At 43.8% G+C, this 18,592-nt stretch overlaps 1 protein-coding gene across 1 annotated transcript in view; it reads left to right on the plus strand.

Annotated features, from left to right (window-relative positions):
* LOC138814805 (F-box only protein 42-like) overlaps positions 1-14,951 on the plus strand; it is a 48,374-nt gene extending 33,423 nt beyond the window's left edge. Inside the window, exons 4-9 of the mRNA XM_070003872.1 lie at positions 7,185-7,338; positions 9,261-9,371; positions 10,589-10,685; positions 11,190-11,246; positions 12,407-12,523; positions 13,213-14,951. Of these exons, the coding sequence (XP_069859973.1) occupies positions 7,185-7,338; positions 9,261-9,371; positions 10,589-10,685; positions 11,190-11,246; positions 12,407-12,523; positions 13,213-14,328 (1,652 nt within the window). The 3' untranslated portion in view covers positions 14,329-14,951. The remainder of the gene's footprint in view (positions 1-7,184; positions 7,339-9,260; positions 9,372-10,588; positions 10,686-11,189; positions 11,247-12,406; positions 12,524-13,212) is intronic.
* The last annotated feature ends 3,641 nt before the right edge of the window (positions 14,952-18,592 follow it).

Here is an 18,592-nt window from a genome sequence, read left to right on the forward strand (position 1 = left end):
GAGAAAAATCTAGTTTCTGTGTCTTCCTAATCAAGGAATTATAAACCAAGAACAGCAACCAGACTGTGTTCCTCCAGTCATAGTAGCCATGTGATGATCACCTAGGCACACAGAACTTCATCACCTCTAAAAAGTTCCCATGTTCCTTTCTTGTAAATACCATCCATACAGAAATAATTAGATTCAGATTTCCACAATATTCCAGTGTCTGTTCTTGAACTTCCTGTAAGTGGACATTTGTAGCAACTTCTTTCTTACCAAATGTATTTGAAATTCATCCATGTGGTTGTATCTATCAGTGCTTTGTTAACTTCTTTGTTGTGTTTGTTATCCTTGACCCATGGTCTTATTCCTGGTTAACCTTTACGAGGTGGTGGTTTTTTCTTGTTTCCTTTTCCCTCTGTCCTGGACCTGTGCTGGTTTGGGGACATGAAGGAGAACAGAGCCAGTACATTCCCCTAGGAAAAGCAGAAATCCTTCCTGTTATTTATAAAGTTCAGATCCTGGGTTTTCAAGAATACATGACTTTTCTAGAAAAATCTAGTTTCTCTGGCCTTCCCAGTCAAGGAATTGTACACCATTCTCTATCCTGTTGGAGAGAAGAGTGGGAAGTCTTGCACAGATCTGGAGGAACCTTTGGCCTTCCAAGGGAGAACATAAACACAATTCTGCCATATTTCAGTTTGGCTCTCTCCCCTGGCTCACTAGGACTTTCCTGTTTCAACACCAGGCCAGAAACTTTATGACTAACAGCATTGTTTTCACTTCCAAATAGAGTCACTTGAAAGGCACCTCACCCATTAGAACTGCAATTAACAAGTTATCAGATTAAACAGAAGATTCTGGACCTTCTCTCCTTCCTAGAAATGGAATCAAAGACTACTTCAAATGCTACCAAGGAACTATTACTGGTGTTCATGCTGTTAATTTTTAGCTGATAAGTGCTGCTCTTTTCATCAAGTGATCTTTTATGTCGATTGTTTACTGGCACTGAACAATGCCAACAGAGAATTTCTTTTTTGTTCATGCCTGTGACATCGTTACGCAAGATTTAAAAGTTTCTCATGGCCATTACAAGAGTTCTGTTGTATGACTAGTCTGTAAATGACTGGGAAGATGGTTTTAAAGGTATGAGTATAGTTGTAATTATAAAATGTGTCCCCTGGAAGCCACATGTCCCAGACAAGCTGTGTATAATAACATCAGTGGGTTTTTGTCAATCAATAACTTGTCTAGTCTTGTTGCAAGAGGAATAAAATAGAAAAAAGGAACCCTTTCCCTTCCCCCAGAAAAATGGAGTGGGGAGAAGGAAATACCCTAAAAAATGTTTGGATTTATCATGGTGCATCCAGGGCCTGTTCTGATTAGCTAGAATCTGGCTGACTTTGAACTGCCATCCTCACATCTCAGTCTCCTGAGTAGCTAGGATTATAGGCATGAGCCATTACTCCTCCCTGAGATGCTTTTGTTTCTTTTTTTCTTTTTAATTAGTCATGAGTCTTGAACTAGGGGCCTGGGCACTGTCCTTGAGCTCTTTTTGCTCAAGACTTGGATTCTCTACCACTTTGAGCCACAGCACCACTTCCAGTTTTCTGGTGGTAAATTGGAGACAAGAGTCTCACAGACTTCACAGACTTTCTTGCCCAGACTGGCCTTAAACCATGATCCTCAAATCTCAGCCTCCTCAGTAGCTAGGATTACAGGTGTGGGCCACCAGTGCCCATCTCTACTTTTTTTTTTTTCTAAAGCATATCTTTGTGTGTAAATATATAAATGTTTATTATAGCTATTATCTACCACATTGATATTAAATTGGAAATATTCTTACTGCCTAAAGAGAAATGGATACCTGTCCCCCATAAAACCCCTGTGGTCCTTGGACCGTCTATTTTGGAGGACTGTCTATTTTGGAGATTGTTTTCTGAATGATCTTCAAGGTGTTTGTAATAAAGACAGACTATGCTTATGAAGTTTGGAGTGTTTTTCTTACTTTTCCTTTTGTTTCATCTCTCCTCAAACATGACTTTATTTCTTCCTGTTACAAAAGTATTACCTGTAAAATCAAAGCACTTTAAATTGTAACTTAGGAGTTTTTTATGTTGTTGTTGTGGTGGTTGTTGTTGTTGTTTCATTGGTCTTGGGGCTTGAACTCAGGGGCCTGGGTGCTGTCCCTGAGCTTTTTGTGCTCAAGGCTAATGATCTTCCACTTGAGTCACAGCTCCACTTTTGGAGCTCCACTTTTGGCTTTTTTGGTGACTAATAGTCTCATGGACTTTCCTGCCTGGGCTGGCTTCCAATCTTGATCCTCAGATCTCAGCCTCCTGAGTAGCTAGTATTACAGGTACATGTAAGCCACTAGAACTCAGTTTTTGTTTGTTTGTTTGTTTGTTTTTAAGGAGACTATTAAAAGTATTAGTGCTATCCTCTATGTGCCCTCTAGGTCAGCTGACTCTCTTGCTAATGTGGTATTCTGGGAAGGCACCTTTCCAAACTATTCTGGACTGGCAGAATGGTGCTTAATACACTGTCATGATGACAGCTCAAAAGCCAAAGACTTGGTCAGGGCTTTCTACAACCCAGCTTTGTTCCTGTTAGTAAAACCATTCAGCTAGAGGCTCCTATCAAAAACCACACACACACAGTGAAAATGTGAGGCAGTGTTAACCTGATCTATCTGGTCTTAGTTGGCCTTGCAGGCCAGTTTTGTCTGGAGGAACAGGTGTCTTGCATGTGAAGATAGTGTATGCTTCTTCTTGAGCTGCATACCAGTGCCTTCATCCTACCCACATTAGGCCAGGACCCTGCCACTGAGCTGCATCCCAGCATGGGTGCCATTCTGAATTCTTTACTGTCCCTTTTGACATTATTACTGTAACATAAAATAAATGGAAAGTATTCAGGGAAAAATTCTTTCACTCATAGTTTAAAGGCAGTTAGACCATGGTTTGTTGTTGTTGTTGTTGTTGTTGTTGGTGGTGGTGGTGGTGGTGGTGGTGGTGGTGGTGGTGGTTGTGAGGCTTGAACTCTGGGCCTGGGCACTGTCCTTCAGCTCTTCAGTTCAAGGCGAGTACTCTACCACTTGAGCCACAGTGCCACTTCCAGTTTTCTGGTGGTTTATTGGAGATAAGAGTCTCGTGGACATTCCTGCTTGGGCTGGCTTTGAACTGTGATCCTCAGCCTTCTCAGTAGCTAGGATTACAGGCATGAGCCACTGGCACCTGGCCCCAGCTTTTTTTTTTTTTTTTTTTTAAAGGGGGCAGTAATTTGGAGATGAGAGTCTCACAGACTTTCCTGCCCATCTGACTTACCATAATCCTCAACTCTCAGACTCCTGAGTAAATAGATTACACGCAAGAGCCATTGGTGTCCAGCCTAGTTTGTTTTTGATAGGTAGGGTCTTGTGCTTTTCCATTGGCTAGTTGGTCGTGAACTGAAGTCCTCATAAGTTCATACCCTGAGTAGTTAAGGGATTACAAGTGTGTGCCACCATGCCCTCTAGTTTTCTTTGAGATGGTACTTTTTTGAAAGCAGTGAACATAGCCATTTTCCAGGGAGTAGGAAGGACTCTCACCTTCTAAAATTTCTACATTGTTTGTCCTGGGCATCAGTGGCTCACCAAGTCCCTGGCTTTTGACACAATAGTCAAAACGGTGTTGCTTTTCAGTGTAAGCATTATTGTACATGTCTGTAAAAGCATAGAAATGTCTTCTGTAAAAGAAGATATTTACGGGGCTGGGAAGGTGGCTCAGTGGTAGAGCGCTTGCCTTGCATGCCTGAGGCCCTGGGTTCAATTCCTCAGCATCACATAAGCAAAAAGAAAAAAGCCGGAAGTGACGCTGTGGCTCAAGAGGTAGAGCGCTAGCCTTGAGCTGAAGAGCTGAGGGACAGTGCCCAGGCCCAGAGTTCAGGCCTCATGACCGGACCCAAAAAAAAAAAAAAAAAAAAAAAAAAGAAGATATTTACTTGCACATAAACATTTATGAAATGAAAATTTTCTTGAGAGCTGAGGTCTTTGGATGGCTGCATGTACAAAGTACATCTTTGGGCCATCTCATCAAAAGACTTATATTGCCCATCATGACATTTCAGATGGCTACAGTCACAAAGTTGTATGTACACAATTACCAACCACAGTGATACATGCTTCTACATTTTGATCTAATCTTTGTGTGTGTGCTGGTACTGGGGCTTGAACTCAGGGCCTCTATGCTCTTGCTTGGCTTTTTTGCTGAACATTGGTGCTCTACTATGTGAGCCATACCCCTACTTCCAGCTCTTTTTGGTGGTTAATTGGAGAGAAGAGTCTGATGGTCTTTCCTGCTTGGGCTTGCTTTGAATCGCAATCCTTAGCTCACAATCTCCTGAGAAGCTAGGATTTCAGGTGTTAACTATTGACACTGGTGACTTCTGGTTCAGTCTGTTCTTATGAGCTTTGTCATATTCAAACAGCAGTATTCCCACTTGACTGTGGCGAATTGGCCTGGCATGAACTTGTGTATTAGTTTACCTTCTCAATAACAATAGTATCCTACTGCATGCATTGTATGATGTAACACATTTAATTCTCATAGCTTGTTTATGAATCAGGAAACTGAGGCAGAGCAAGATCTGGTATTGACTTGAATTTCACAGCCACTTTAAAAGCAGGGCTGGGATCTGATCCCAGGTAAGCGTGCGTGCGTGCATGCGTGTGTGTGTGTGTGTGCGCGCGTGCGTGCATGCACACGCGTGCATGTGTGCTCTCACGCACATGTGCGTGCATGCATGTATATATGTATGTATGTGTATTAAGGCAGGGTTTTACTAGGTAGGGTTGGCCTGTAACTTGGTATGTAGCCTAGACTGGCCTCAAACTCCCTGTCCTTTTGTCTCAACCTCTTAATTGCAGGGATTACATTTATGCTATCATGCCTAGCTAGCTGCAAGAGTCTATATAGTTACTGTGTTCTGAAATTGAGAATTTTTCTGATTTTAGAATGTAATACAATGTGTATCTACCTTTGTAATGTCTGTGGTAGAATCTGGGGCACTACCTTAGAAGCAAACCTAATACTTCTGAATCAGTACCTATGAATATTTACTCAAAGCTGATTCAGTAAAGATTCTATATAGCCTCATCATTTTGTATAAGGCTTTTTACCACTGAATTTTGTTGTATTAATAGTTTTTCTGAACTCTGAGGATTTTGGAATTTCAAATAAGAAATTAAGGATCTGTACTATACATGGACTTAAAAAGCTTTCATCAGGGACTGGGAGGGTAGCTCAGTGGTAGAGTGCTTGCCTCGTGTGCTTGAGGCCCTGGGTTTGATTCCTCAGTACCACATAGCAGAAAAGGCTGGAAGTGGTGCTGTGGCTCAAGTGGTAGAGCGCTAGCCTTGAACTGAAGAGATGAAGGACAGTGCCCAGCCCCAGAGTTCAGGCCCCACGACCAACAACAACAAAAAACGCCTTCATCAGATGAAGTGACAGGAAAAGAATTTGTATTTCATATTTTTAAAAATTGACTTAGCTTTTCTCCCATCACAGGAAGCAAGTGTCATCTTTTGGAAGGTTTAGTCAGTGCCTCAGCTCTTAAGCTCAAGGCTAGCGCTCTACCACTTGAGCCACAACACCACTTCCGGCTTTTTTCTTTTAGCTTATGTAGTGCTGAGGAATTGAACCCAGGGCCTCATGCATGCAAGGCAAGCGCTCTACCACTGAGTCACCTTCCCAGCCCTGGCCTACATAATTTTTGTGTGTGTGCTCCAGTACTGGAACTTGAACTCAGGACCCTTGAGCTCTTTGTTGTTTTTTGTTTGTTTTCTCAAGGCTGGTACTCTACCACTGGAGCCATGATTCTACTTTTAGATCATTGCTAGTTAATTGGAAATAAGAATGATCCTCAGAACTCAGCCTCCTGAATAGCTAGGATTCCACACATGAGCCGCCAGTGTCCAGCAAGGCACATAATTGTGATTTTTAATAATTGGGGTATCTTTCATTTTCATTTGTCCAGTTATATTAACCTCTAGAAAGGCAATCACTGAAAATGATTTTAAAATACTATTTACAATTTTTATGCTGATTGGCTGGGAATGTGGTTTAGTAGTAGAGTGCATGCACAAGTCCCTGAGTTCAATTTCTCAGAACCACATAAATAAAATTTTTTTTAAAGTATGCTGATTGTCCAGCACACATTACAAATGGTCATTTGGTTTGTTTTCATGGTTGGTAGCTTTGGGAGATCCTTGGTCTGCTGCTTCCTTTACATGCCTGATTGCCAGCATCACAGATCTAAATCCACACTTTAGTGTGGAAGGTTTAAGTCACTGTTCTGAAATCTGTTATTTTTTTTTTTCTATCATAGCATTTGTGAGTCCAAGTAGGGAGTAGGGACTTGAAGCTTTGTTTATTATTTCCAAAATTAAGGTATTTCAGAATGACAGTAACATCTTAATTAGGGAATTTCCCCTGGAGGAGACAAAAGTTTTCTGTCCTTTTGTTGTTGTTACAAATGCATGAAAGAAAACAATAGGAAGAAAGGTTTGCTTTGGCTCATAGTTTCAGTCTAATATCCCTTGGTCCTGTCACTTTAGGCCTGAGAAGTCTTGGGACATTGTGACTATGGGAGTATATGGCAAAAGGTACTTGTCTCATGCCAGTCAGGAAGCAGAGAACAAGAAATAGTCCCCAGGACATACCCCCAGTCACCTACTTCCTCCCACCAGTTCCCATCTCTGAAGGTTTCCATCCCTTCCCCATTAGTGGATTAATGCATTAAGTCAGGGCCCTCATGATCCAGCTACTTCCCACTCAAGCCCCCAGCATATTAACCTTTGAAGGACACCTTAGTTAAACCATATCAAGAACCAACCAAGGTAAGTTGGAAACTGTTATATTTAATAATCCATACAGCTTTATGGGATAGGAACCTTCATCTCTGACTTCAGGTGAGCAAATTAAAGCTGAGAGAAGCTAAGCAATTTTAACTCAGGTTTCTTTGTGTTAATTATAAACATATATAAATCAGTGATGATTTCCTCTCAGACCTGCAAATGCTGCTTTGTCTCTGCCTATCCCCTGTGTTTTATAGATTGTATCCTATTTTATCTTTCTTCAAGTGGAAGATGAATAGTAGATGGCCTTGTATTGTATTGTTGTGAAGTCCTGAATCCTAATCCAATTATTATTGATTTCTTCCAGGGTCCTATCCTTCTCCCAAAGCTGGAGCCACCCTCGTGGTGTACAAGGACTTGCTAGTGCTCTTTGGAGGCTGGACGAGGCCAAGCCCTTATCCCTTACATCAACCAGAGAGATTTTTTGATGAAATACACACTTATTCTCCATCTAAAAACTGGTAAGTTGCAATGATACGCTCCTTTAAATCTGGGTTGTGGGGAGATTTTTTTTACTTTTTTCTTTTGCCAGTCCTAGGGCTGGAACTCAGGGCTATTCCTGAGTTTTAGTGCTTAGTCAGGGCTAGCACTATACTATGTTGAGCCACAGATTCACTTCGGTTTTCTCTGTTTTCTGGTGGTTAATAGGAAATAAGAGTCTCAAAGACTTTCCTGCCCCAGCAGCCTTTGAACTGTACTCCTCAGATCTCAGCCTCTTGAGTAGCTGGGATTGTACGCATGAGCCACCACTGCCTGACTCTTTTTTCTTTTTTGTAGCTTTTTTTTTTTTCCCCCCAGGGCTGAGGACCAAACCCAGGGCCTTGCACGCGCCAGGCGGGCGCCCTTCCGCTGGGCTAAACCTCCAGCCCCTCTTTTTTTCTTTTTTAAGGCAGGATCTCCACCTATAGTCCAGGCTAGCCTTGCACTCACAGTCTTCCTACCTCAGCCTCCCAAGGGAAGCAGGTATATGTCATCACACTGTGTTTAAGGTTTTAAATCAATGTCTTTTATCTTTTTAGTCTCTAGAATCTCTTTTAGAATTTGATGATAGCTGTGGACTTTTTTTGTTGTGGGGAGGTTATACAGAGATAACTGCTTACAGTTTCAAAGGATTTACACAGAGACCCTAAGTTAAAAACCTTTTTTTTGCCAGTTCCAGGGCTTGAACCTAGGGCCTGAGTACTGTCCCTGAACTTCTTTTGCTCAAGGCTAGCACTGTACCACTTGAGCCACAGTGCCACTTCTGGCTTTTTCTGTTTATGTGGTACTGAGGACTCGAACCCAGGGCTTCATGCATGCTAGGCAGGCAAGCACTCTACCACTAAGCCACATTCCCAGCCCTACAAACTCTTTTTTTCTTTGTCATGGGGCCTGTACTCTGGGTCTGGACACTGTCCCTCAGCTCTTCAGCTCAAGGCTATCTACCACTTGAACCACAGAGCCACTTATGGCTTTTTCTGCTTATGTGGTGCTGAGAAGTCAAACCCAGGGCCTCATCATGCATGTGAGGCAAGCATTCTACCACTGAGCCACCTTCCCAGCCCTACAAACACTTTTTTATAGAGAAAAGATAGATTTATTCTTCTTCCAAGAGAAAATGAGCCAACCACTAGTGGTTCTTGCCTGTAATTCTGGCTACTCAAAAGTCTGAGATCTGAAGATCTCAGTCAGTTCAGAGACATCCTAGGCAGACAAATCTGTGAGACTCTATCTCCAATTAACCAGTAAAAAGCCATAAGTGGAGGAGTGGCTCAAGCAATAGAACACTAGCGATGAGTGGAAAAGTAAAATATGAGTAAAAAAGTGAGAGCTTGAGGCCCCGAGTTCAAGCCCTAGTACTGGCATGCACATTTATGCATACACATATGCACACACCCTACAACAAAAACAATAAGTTAATTAATGACTGTGTGGAAGTTGTAGAAGCTTACTCCCTCTGATTAGTGTAGATCTGGTTGCTTTCTTTACTTGCCACATCTGCAAGACAGAATCAGTTATTTTTCAGCCATGTCTTGGGTTGTCTTTTTGTTGTTGTTGTTGTTGTTGTTGGTTTTGGCGCTTGAACTCTGGGCCTGGGCACTGTCCCTCAGCTCTTCAGCTCAAGGCTAGCACTCTACCACTTGAGCCACAGCGCCACTTCTGGTTATTGGTGGCTAATTTGAGATAAGAGTTTCATGGACTTTCCTGCCCATGCTGGCTTTGAACCGTGATCCTCAGATTTCAGCCTCCTGAGTAGCTAGAATTACAGGCATGAGCCCAACTAGCACCTGGCTTAGATTGCCATTTTTAATGAATGCCTGCTTAACCACTTTTTGCCTTAATCTTGTAAAGTCAGAGGCAGATGATACTGACTTCTGGGCTTCCTCTTGTCTGTTTATACTAGGTGGAATTGCATTGTAACAACACATGGGCCACCTCCTATGGCTGGTCACTCCTCCTGTGTGATAGATGATAAAATGATTGTCTTTGGTGGCTCTTTAGGATCCAGGCAAATGTAAGTAAATACTTTCGGGCATAAAGGTCAGAAGTGTGAACTAGTCAGGACTGGTATTTTTGAGCATGATTCTAATTAACCCAATGAGTTATTTTACCTTACCTTTCAATTCTTTGGTGCTCTAGTCACAGACCAAGTTATGTAGAATCGCTTCCTGTTGGATGTGTGGTAGGACCTAGTTGGAATGGAGCCTTCATTTTGATTGCTGTACTGTGCCTGAAGAAGTCTGCCTCCCAAGAAGTGAGGTGCATCATTGACAGGACAGATGGAAATTGTAGACTCTCCAAATGGGATAGGTTGTGGGAGAATGGGTTAAAAGCCAGAGAATCGTAAGGTTCTCCATCTTTATCCATAACTTGCCAGAGTCAGCCCTGGCTATCTGGTTCAGCAGCAGCCGCCGCAGGAGTTCTTGTTTTCCCTTGCTCTGGAGGTGATTAGCTGTCAGTAGTACAATCATTGCAGACCTAAGCCTGTTCTCTTCAACACCAAACTCTCCACATCACATTTTCAGAAGTATGGAAAGATGAAAGGCACTGCCTTCCAGATGAGAGGACTAGAATTTAACTTTGGGCGCTCTCATGCCTATGCCCAGTGTGTGAACAGTAGACCTTAAAGAGGTGACTGGTAGAGACTGCCTTCTGGGACTCTGGGTTACCCTGCTGCTGTCTTGAGAACTGGAGATGCACCTGGTCCTTGATAAAACTGCAGCTCTTGTTAGCTGTCTGAAATTACTTTTCGTAGTTAGAATCAAAAAAGCTTTTAACTCCCTGGACAGTGCTTAAGCTGCCTTTTGAATTTTTTTCCCCTTTTCCTTGTGGATTTTGTTTTTGAAGGGTGATAGTGTGACCAATAACCATTTCTGGCTAGCACCAGTTAACTTATTCTTTCATTATTAGTGTGTGAGATACAGCTCAGAGGAGGCCTTAAACCAGCTCTATAGATAGTAGCAGTATTTCTGTTTGATAGTGAGAGATAAGGAACTCAGAGTTGAAGAAAATGATGTTTCTTGTTGAAGCCGTGGAGCTGGTATTCAGCTAGTCTTTCTGGTTCTAAAGCATCTGAACTCTGGAGAATTTATCCAAAGCTGCTTCCATCCTGGACAGCCTGTGTATGTGAAAATGGTACAAGTTCACTGGCTAGCCACAGGTATAAGAACTCCCATCACCAGTGTGGTCCTTTAGTTCCAGCTTCCTCATCTTTCTGTCCTTATCTCACAGGAGCAATGATGTCTGGGTTCTTGACCTTGAGCAGTGGGCATGGTCCAAGCCGAACATCTCCGGCCCCAGTCCTCATCCCCGAGGTGGCCAATCTCAGGTGCTCGGGAATTAAATAACTATTCAGCAAACACTGTAGCATCTTTCAGTTAGGACGGGAGAGGGAGGAGGGAGTCAGGTAAGATGCCAGTTTGTACTAAGGCAAAGATAATTTATCATTCTTTTTTGCTACTTTTTTTTTTAACCTTCTGATGGGTCATAGTATTTATAATGGCTTTTACTATGCCTCTCCCCCAAAGTATTTACTATTTCATTTCTTAAAAGAATCCTCCATTTTTTTTTTTTTTTGGTTGATACTCTCCTGTTACTATTGATTAAATAAGAAAGAATGTATCCACTCAAAAGAGTATGAATGTACCCATTCAGGCAAATCATCAGTAATTTGTTCAAAAGATCAGAATTGACATCGCTTGTGGAGCAGGAGAGATTATGATAACTAGAATACTCTCCTCTGGGAGCTGGATATTTTATTTTTAATGTATCACTAAAGTGTGGAAAGTCAGATGCCTTTGTTTTATGTGTTTAAATTTCTCCCCCTCCTCAGATTGTCATAGATGATGCAACTATCTTAATCCTTGGAGGGTGTGGCGGTCCCAATGCTGTGAGTATTGTTTGTGCCACATTCTCATGCCTGTGCTACAGTGTTTAAAACTTGCTTACCCTGTCTTACATTGTGAGAGTGTGAAAGCTCTTCATGTGACAGCATGATCCCCTAGAGAATGCCTTTCTACTTTGCATTTGCTGTCCTTTTCTGTACTACTTTTAGGTATGAGGAGATGCCTTTAATCAAAGACACTTGTTCCTTGAATAGGTCTGTCTGTCTGTCTGTCTGTCTGTCTGTCTCTCTCTCTCTCTCTCTTTCTTTCTTTTTCTCTCTCTCTCTCTCTTTCTTTCTTTCTTTCTTTCTTTCTTTCTTTCTTTCTTTCTTTCTTTCTTTCTTTCTCTCTCTCTCTTTCTCTTTTCCTTTCTTCCTTTTCTTTCTCCCTTCCTTCCTTCCTTCCCTCCTTTCTTCCTTCCTTCCTTCTTTCTTTTCTCTTTTCTTTTCTTTTCTTTCTTGGGTCTGGGCGCTGTCCCTGAGCTCTTTTGCTCAAGACTAGCGCTCTACTACTTTGAGCCACAGCTTCACTTCTAGTTTTTGAGTGGTTAATTGGAGATAAGAGTCTCACAGGGACTTTTCTGCTCTGGCTGGCTTTAAAGCACAGTCCTCAGATCTCAGCCTCCGAAGTAGCTATGATGATAGGTGTGAGCCACTGGTGCCCAGCTGAATAATTGTATCATTATTCTTTCTATTTCCTCTTTAAGCAATAAGGTTTACTGCTATCATCTTTTTTCAAAGTGGAGAAGACAGTAGAACAGAAAAATCGATTACCAGTTACCAAAGTACACACTGGATATGTTTAATATTCAGAAAATTAGGGAGCTAGGAGTGTGACTCAAGTGGTAGAGTGCCTGTTCAGCAAGCACATAGGTTCAGACCCCAGTACCACCAAAAAATTAATTGCCTCATGTAGAGTTACGGATATTATTTCTCCCCTCCCTGCGATTCTCCTCTGCCCCCCAAACACAGGAAGCCTAGTCACAGTTGACTCGAGGGTCACCAGCACAATTCCATGTCAGGACACTCAGTGGTAATGCAGGCACAACTGAATGAATGAAAACCCTCTGAAGAGTCCCAGGCAACACAGCTTTAAGACTGTAACTCTGTATGTATGTTGTAGCATGTATCACACCTAAGCCCTGTTGTTGCTCCTTTTTCTATAGCTGTTCAAGGATGCTTGGTTGTTGCATATGCACCCAGGTCCCTGGGCCTGGCAGCCACTCAAGGTAGAAAACGAAGATCATGGAGCTCCTGAGTTGTGGTGCCATCCAGCCTGCCGGGTAAGTGGGGAACTGACACACCAGCAGGGAAGGTCCCAAACAAAATTACTTCAGCAAATTTCAAAGAAAATTTGTGCACAAAAGAGGTAAATGTTAGCCGGGCGTGGTGGCTTATGCCTGTAATCCTAGCTACTCAGGAAGCTGAGATCTGAGGATCATAGTTCAGAGCCAGCTGGGCCAGGAAAGTCCATGAAACTCTTATCTCAAATAAACTACCAGAAAAACCAGAAGTGGCACTGTGGTTCAAATGGTAGAACAGTAGCCTGAGCTAAAGAGCTGAGGGACAGTGCCCAGGCCCAGAGTTCAAGCCCCATGACTGACTATATATATATGGGCAAATAAATAAATGAACCACTAAATGGGAGACATAAGTGGCTCTACCCACCCTAAGTCCCATGTTTAAGCACCTTTTTGTCTATGAAATATTCCCCAGAGTCCCTCAAACAAAAATTGATCCTCCCTTCACTCCACCCCTGTTCTGTGGCTATAGCCAATGACTGTGCATGTCACACTATAGCACCCATGTTCACGTGTCTCACCCATCCAGCATAGAACACAGAGTCTACAGATCATTTTATCTCTGTATCGTACAAAACAGTAGCTCATTCCAGATGATGGAGCTGAGATGTTTTAGAGTTGAATGATTAAATTGTAGAAGAAGCTGTGAGCACAAGTCCTTTGTCTTCTAGGTGGGACAGTGTGTGGTGGTCTTCAGCCAGGCTCCTAGTGGGAGAGCCCCCCTCAGCCCCAGTTTGAACTCTCGCCCATCACCTATCAGTGCCACTCCTCCAGCCCTGGTCCCTGAAACGAGAGAGTACCGCTCCCAGTCTCCAGTAAGGAGTATGGATGAAGTGCCATGTGTTAACGGCCGCTGGGGAACCCTGAGGCCCAGGGCTCAAAGGCAGACACCCTCAGGTTCTCGGGAAGGGAGCCTCTCCCCTGCCAAAGGAGACGGCTCTCCCATTCTCAATGGTGGGAGTTTGTCTCCAGGAGCAGCAGCTGTCGGTGGGACTTCCTTGGACAGTCCTGTGCAGGCCATCTCTCCAGGCACCCCATCTGCCTCTGAAGGATATGATCTGAAGATGGGACTTCCTCTGGCCCCGCGTAGAGGGTCATTACCAGATCAGAAGGATCTGAGATTAGGGTCAATCGATCTGAATTGGGACCTGAAACCTACTTCCAGCAGCAATCATGTGGATGGCATGGACAGCAGGACAGTTGGGGGGAGTATGAGACACCCTGTGGAACAGACCAATGGTGTGCATACCCCACCCCATGTGGCCAGTGCCCTGGCAGGGGCCGTCTCTCCTGGTGCCCTGCGGCGGAGTCTGGAAGCCATCAAAGCGATGTCATCCAAAGGCCCCTCGACCTCTGCAGCACTAAGTCCTCCTCTTGGGTCTTCTCCAGGCTCCCCTGGAAGCCAGAACCTGAGCAGTGGAGAAACAGTGCCCATCCCTCGCCCAGGGCCAGCCCAAGGTGATGGACATTCCCTACCTCCCATTGCCCGCCGCCTGGGCCATCACCCTCCACAGTCCCTCAATGTTGGCAAACCCCTATACCAGAGCATGAACTGCAAGCCCATGCAGATGTACGTGCTAGACATTAAAGATACTAAGGAACGGGGCCGCGTGAAGTGGAAAGTATTTAATAGCAGTTCTGTGGTTGGACCTCCAGAAACCAGCCTGCACACAGTGGTACAAGGCAGGGGTGAACTCATCATATTTGGAGGACTCATGGACAAAAAGCAGAACGTGAAGTACTATCCTAAAACAAACGCCTTGTACTTTGTGCGTGCAAAGAGATAATGTGTGCAGAACCTTTTTCCCTTTCTGTGGCTTTTAATTTGGAATTTTCCAGTGTGCAAGCATTTGGACTGAGACCTGGGGAAACAACAGCCTTTGTCTCATAGCCAAAACTCAACTCCAGCTCCCAGCCTCCCTCCATTAATAAGAAAAAATTATATATAAATATAAATATATATATTATATAGCCAACTCTGTTTACACAAAAAGAGAGACCTCCGTCCTGGTTCAGATAAAATTGTTGCTGTTTTAGTAGAGACTGTGCTGCTTTTTTCTACTTTGCTGATAACTAGACCAAGAAGTTAGGGAACAGACTAACAGCAGTAACTTTCTAAAAGGAACTGAAGAACCCTGGTAAATCCTTATGTGGCCTTCTCAGAATTTACAAACAAAAACGACAGGCTTAGATAGGATGCACAGGAGGAGGCACCAAACCCCATGCTGCAGGGTAACCTAATGAAGAAACCGTCCTTCCTCTTCTCTCAAAACCACAGAGGACCTGTGACAGCACTGCAGGAATGCCTGTGCCTGGTCTCTTCTGCCCCGTATGATTGATGGAAATCACCCAATGAGATTTTGTCCATGCGTGCCAGAATCATGGAGAAAAAAAATGTTTACGCAGCTGACTTGTCTGCCATGGCTGCTGGTCTTTTGAGTGCTCCCCTCCATGTCTCAGAACACATTTGGTATCTGGTTGTGGAACTTTCTGACAATCCTTTTTGGTTGCAAGTTGCCAAAATCCATATTTGTTCTTTTTCCTTCTAGAATTGGGTCCTCAGAGGCTGATTTCCCACTTCTAGACTGCTTCTTCCTCTGCCTGCCTCCCCAACCCCCCGCCACCTTGGTTTTTGGGTTGGTTTGGTGTTGCATATAGATTTTTTTTAAGCCCTAAATTTTTTCTCACTGTGTTTCCTTTACAAAGCTCAGGTGCTTGCAGAAATCAAACATTTCTTCAAAAATATTGTTAGAACATTTTGTTTGGTGTCACTAGGCGCTAGTAGAGAATTCTGAAATTTCAGTATTGTGGGGAAAAAATTCCTTGACACCTCAAGAGACACTTCCCCTTGTGTGACCCTCCCCTCCTCTCCCCACCCAGCATTCACTTCTGTATTTGATTTGTTTCAGACAGCTGTACACTTCTTATTTCCAAATTTCATTGGATACACTCAGTGTAGAAGGTTGAAATGGACCCTAGAAGGGAATTCTGGTAACATTTCTTCCAGAAATGGTTTTTCCTCTTTTGATGTGTCATCTTCTGCCTTGCTGTTGCCTGGTGACCAGGTTGAATACTAGGTACTTGATGACATGTGGCTGGCCTAGGGAGCAGCTCCATCCTTTGTGTTTGTCTTGTTTATGTGTCACCAGACAGGGCTTGGGTTCTTAAAGTGCAACCAAGTAGAATCTTCTTTGGTTGATATAGAAAATTACAAGGTACTAGTCTTAGTCTCTAAACTGTGTCTTAGACAGAGATGTCAACATAAGTTTATTTCAGGTGGCACCATTTTAATAAGCACTCATCAGAGGACTTTTATTTTGCCATTAAGAGTTAAATATCAAAACCTCTTATCTCCCGGCCCCACATACTCTTTTTCTTAGAACCATCTACCAGGCATAAGCCAGCTGCAGCTGGCCCTGGGTTCCTGGCTCTTAGCCAGCACTTTGCAGTCTGTCCAATAAGCATATGTTCTATTACATCACATTAAATCTTTCCCCTCGCCATTATCCATTTGGTCTTGGTGGAAAAGCTCGGCCTCTACCCCCCTCACCCCCATGCCAAGCCCAGCCCACTCATGGGGAGGGGTATGTGTTCTGATAATGTCTCTTCATGTTCTCTCAGATGAGGAAACAACCATGTGCCTACTTCCCATGGTGTCCCACTGCTTAAAGCTGCACACTTGGCTTCCCAAGCTCCCTGATCTGCAACTGTGGCCAGTCCTTTTTTGGCCAAGACTGTTCAGTCCAGTGGGGCCTTCTACAGAGTGAAGCCAGCCAACAGTGTGTGATTCTGGCATTGCTGCGCTGAACCTTGTTTGTGTGTGGACAGTGCCTCCAGACTCAGTTTCTAGTAAATACTTTGAAAGATCTGAATCTCCACTTTAATCTTTCCCTCTGTCCTGTGGCCTTCCTAAGCTGGCTGTTAACCTGTTGATTCCTTGTACTTCTTTTTTCCTCCAAGTAGGCAAGTAATGGGAATGTTGATTCTCTTAGAGAACAAAGTGGTTCCTGTAACTCCATAGTATCCAGTATTACCCATGCTGCTAGTAACCAGGCCATTCGTTTACAGCCCTTAGAGAGAAAGAAGGATGGGCCTCATCTGCATCCAGTAGCTTGGGTCTCAGTGGTGTGTTGACTCCTGGGCACTCTGGGCCTGTACTGTGGGAAAGCGACTCAATGCCATCAGTGATTGTCTCCTCAGGCTCTTGTGGGGGACAGGTGCATTCGTCCTTCCTGTGTTCTCCCTAAAGTGAGCATTCCCGAAGCTCCACCAGATTAGATTTGACTACAGCCCTTCCTTGACATGATACCAACATTGTCTTAAGAGTCACTGAGAGACATGAGACAACATATTTGTTTTTAAACCCTCAGGAGCACCTAAAGCAAATATTTATCAGTATTTAGGTATTTAAATACATCTTGTTTCTACTTGAAGCTTTAATCCCTTCCATTCCTGCAAGTGTGCCTTTGAGAGCCCCTGGGTCATATTGACTTCACCAGTCACCTGGTTGACTGCCATGGAGCAATTTGAGTTTCTTCTACCTTCTTGGACAGTGCTACCTGTTTCTCTTCATTTCACACATTGTGCAGCAGAGAGCTATCTGTATTTTTACTTATTTCTACCTTCCTTCCACAGTTGGGGGGTGGGCTTCACACTTCACCATCCCTCACATTTTGGGAGCACTAATTAGATGTTGAAAGAAACGTCAATTGTGTTGGGCAATCTTGGGCTTACTCTCCTCCTGGTCCTCTGTGGGTCGATTTGATGAAACCATGATTTGATGCTGAAACCATGAACTATCAGGAACTGTGTTGGAACTCTTAAATAAAGAAGAAATGAAGAGAAGGAAGAAAGAAAATTACTGTGAGAAGTCTTGACTTTGGAGGACAGAAAGCCACTGGCCAGTGGAGGACAAGGGGATAGTTCCCTTTGCTTCACCTTATCTTTCTAGGTTTCCTTCTGCTTCGCTTTTTTCCTTCCCCTTCAAAGTGATAAATCTGGTTGGTTTACCTGTCTGTCCTTGTCCTCGTGGTGATCCTGGCATGGTATGTGCATTGCTTTGCATTATCTGTGGTCTCTCACCATCACACAGGTCAGTTGGGAGGATCTACCATGTCCAGGGGCAAGGAAGCCTGTGCTCTGTGTGACTCCCCCTGGGAACACATTCTGCCCGTCACTGGTAAGCTGCTCCCTCTTGCCACGTTCCTTGTGAGTGAGAGCAGACTGAGGTGTTTACTGTTTGTACCCTCTCTACTCGCCTCTGTCCCCTTCCCACCAACCAGGGCTCGTGTCAGTGCACACTCCTTGTGCCCTGGCAAAGTTGGTGCTGTGAGTGATGTTTCCCACACAACTCGGGGTGCCAGGTGGCTTACCCTGAGATCGTCATTTTAGGCACATAACAGTGTAGGAATGAACTTGGATTCCATGCATATTTAAACCTCTGGTCAATCTCATTTTTTGTTAATGTTTTTCCCCCTGATGACTTTTTAGCAATTTAACAAATAAAACAAAATGGACTGAATTGTCTCAACCTTCTTACTAGTCCAGGAAAGAAGAGAAGAGTCACTGGGAAGGAGAACAGTTGAGGTTGGAGGGGATAGTGGGGAGCATTTGGAAAGATGTTCTTCTCCTCTTGGAGAGCTGAGCTGTGGGGAGAGGGAGAATTGCATTTTCTTTGGGACGGCACCATTTACTAAGAGCTGTGTCCATATCGTGTCTGAAGGACTTGTTGGGGGCAGATCCTCCATATCATCTGTGCAGGACCTGAGATGGCAACCAACTTGGAGCAGAGGACCGAGGGCCAGGACAACAGCTGCACTATCATTTGCCTCCTAAGCAAAGGTGAAGATACAAGTCATAGGGTCATAATGCAGTGTTGTCTTCTATATATGGAGTCGCTGCTACCCTACAGGACCAGGAGAACTGATGTTGTGTATGAAATGTGCTAGCCATCATAAGCTAGTGGTCATGGCCTACCCATGCAGCCCATATACTGCTCTCCCAACCACGGTTCTAACTTGATGGGTACTTCAGAGCCAGAGGCTTGTGCAC

The sequence above is a fragment of the Dipodomys merriami genome, unplaced genomic scaffold (assembly GCF_024711535.1).
Source record: "Dipodomys merriami isolate MVZ:Mamm:240054 unplaced genomic scaffold, mDipMer1.0.p SCAF_613, whole genome shotgun sequence".
Classification (NCBI taxonomy): Eukaryota; Metazoa; Chordata; class Mammalia; order Rodentia; family Heteromyidae; genus Dipodomys; species Dipodomys merriami.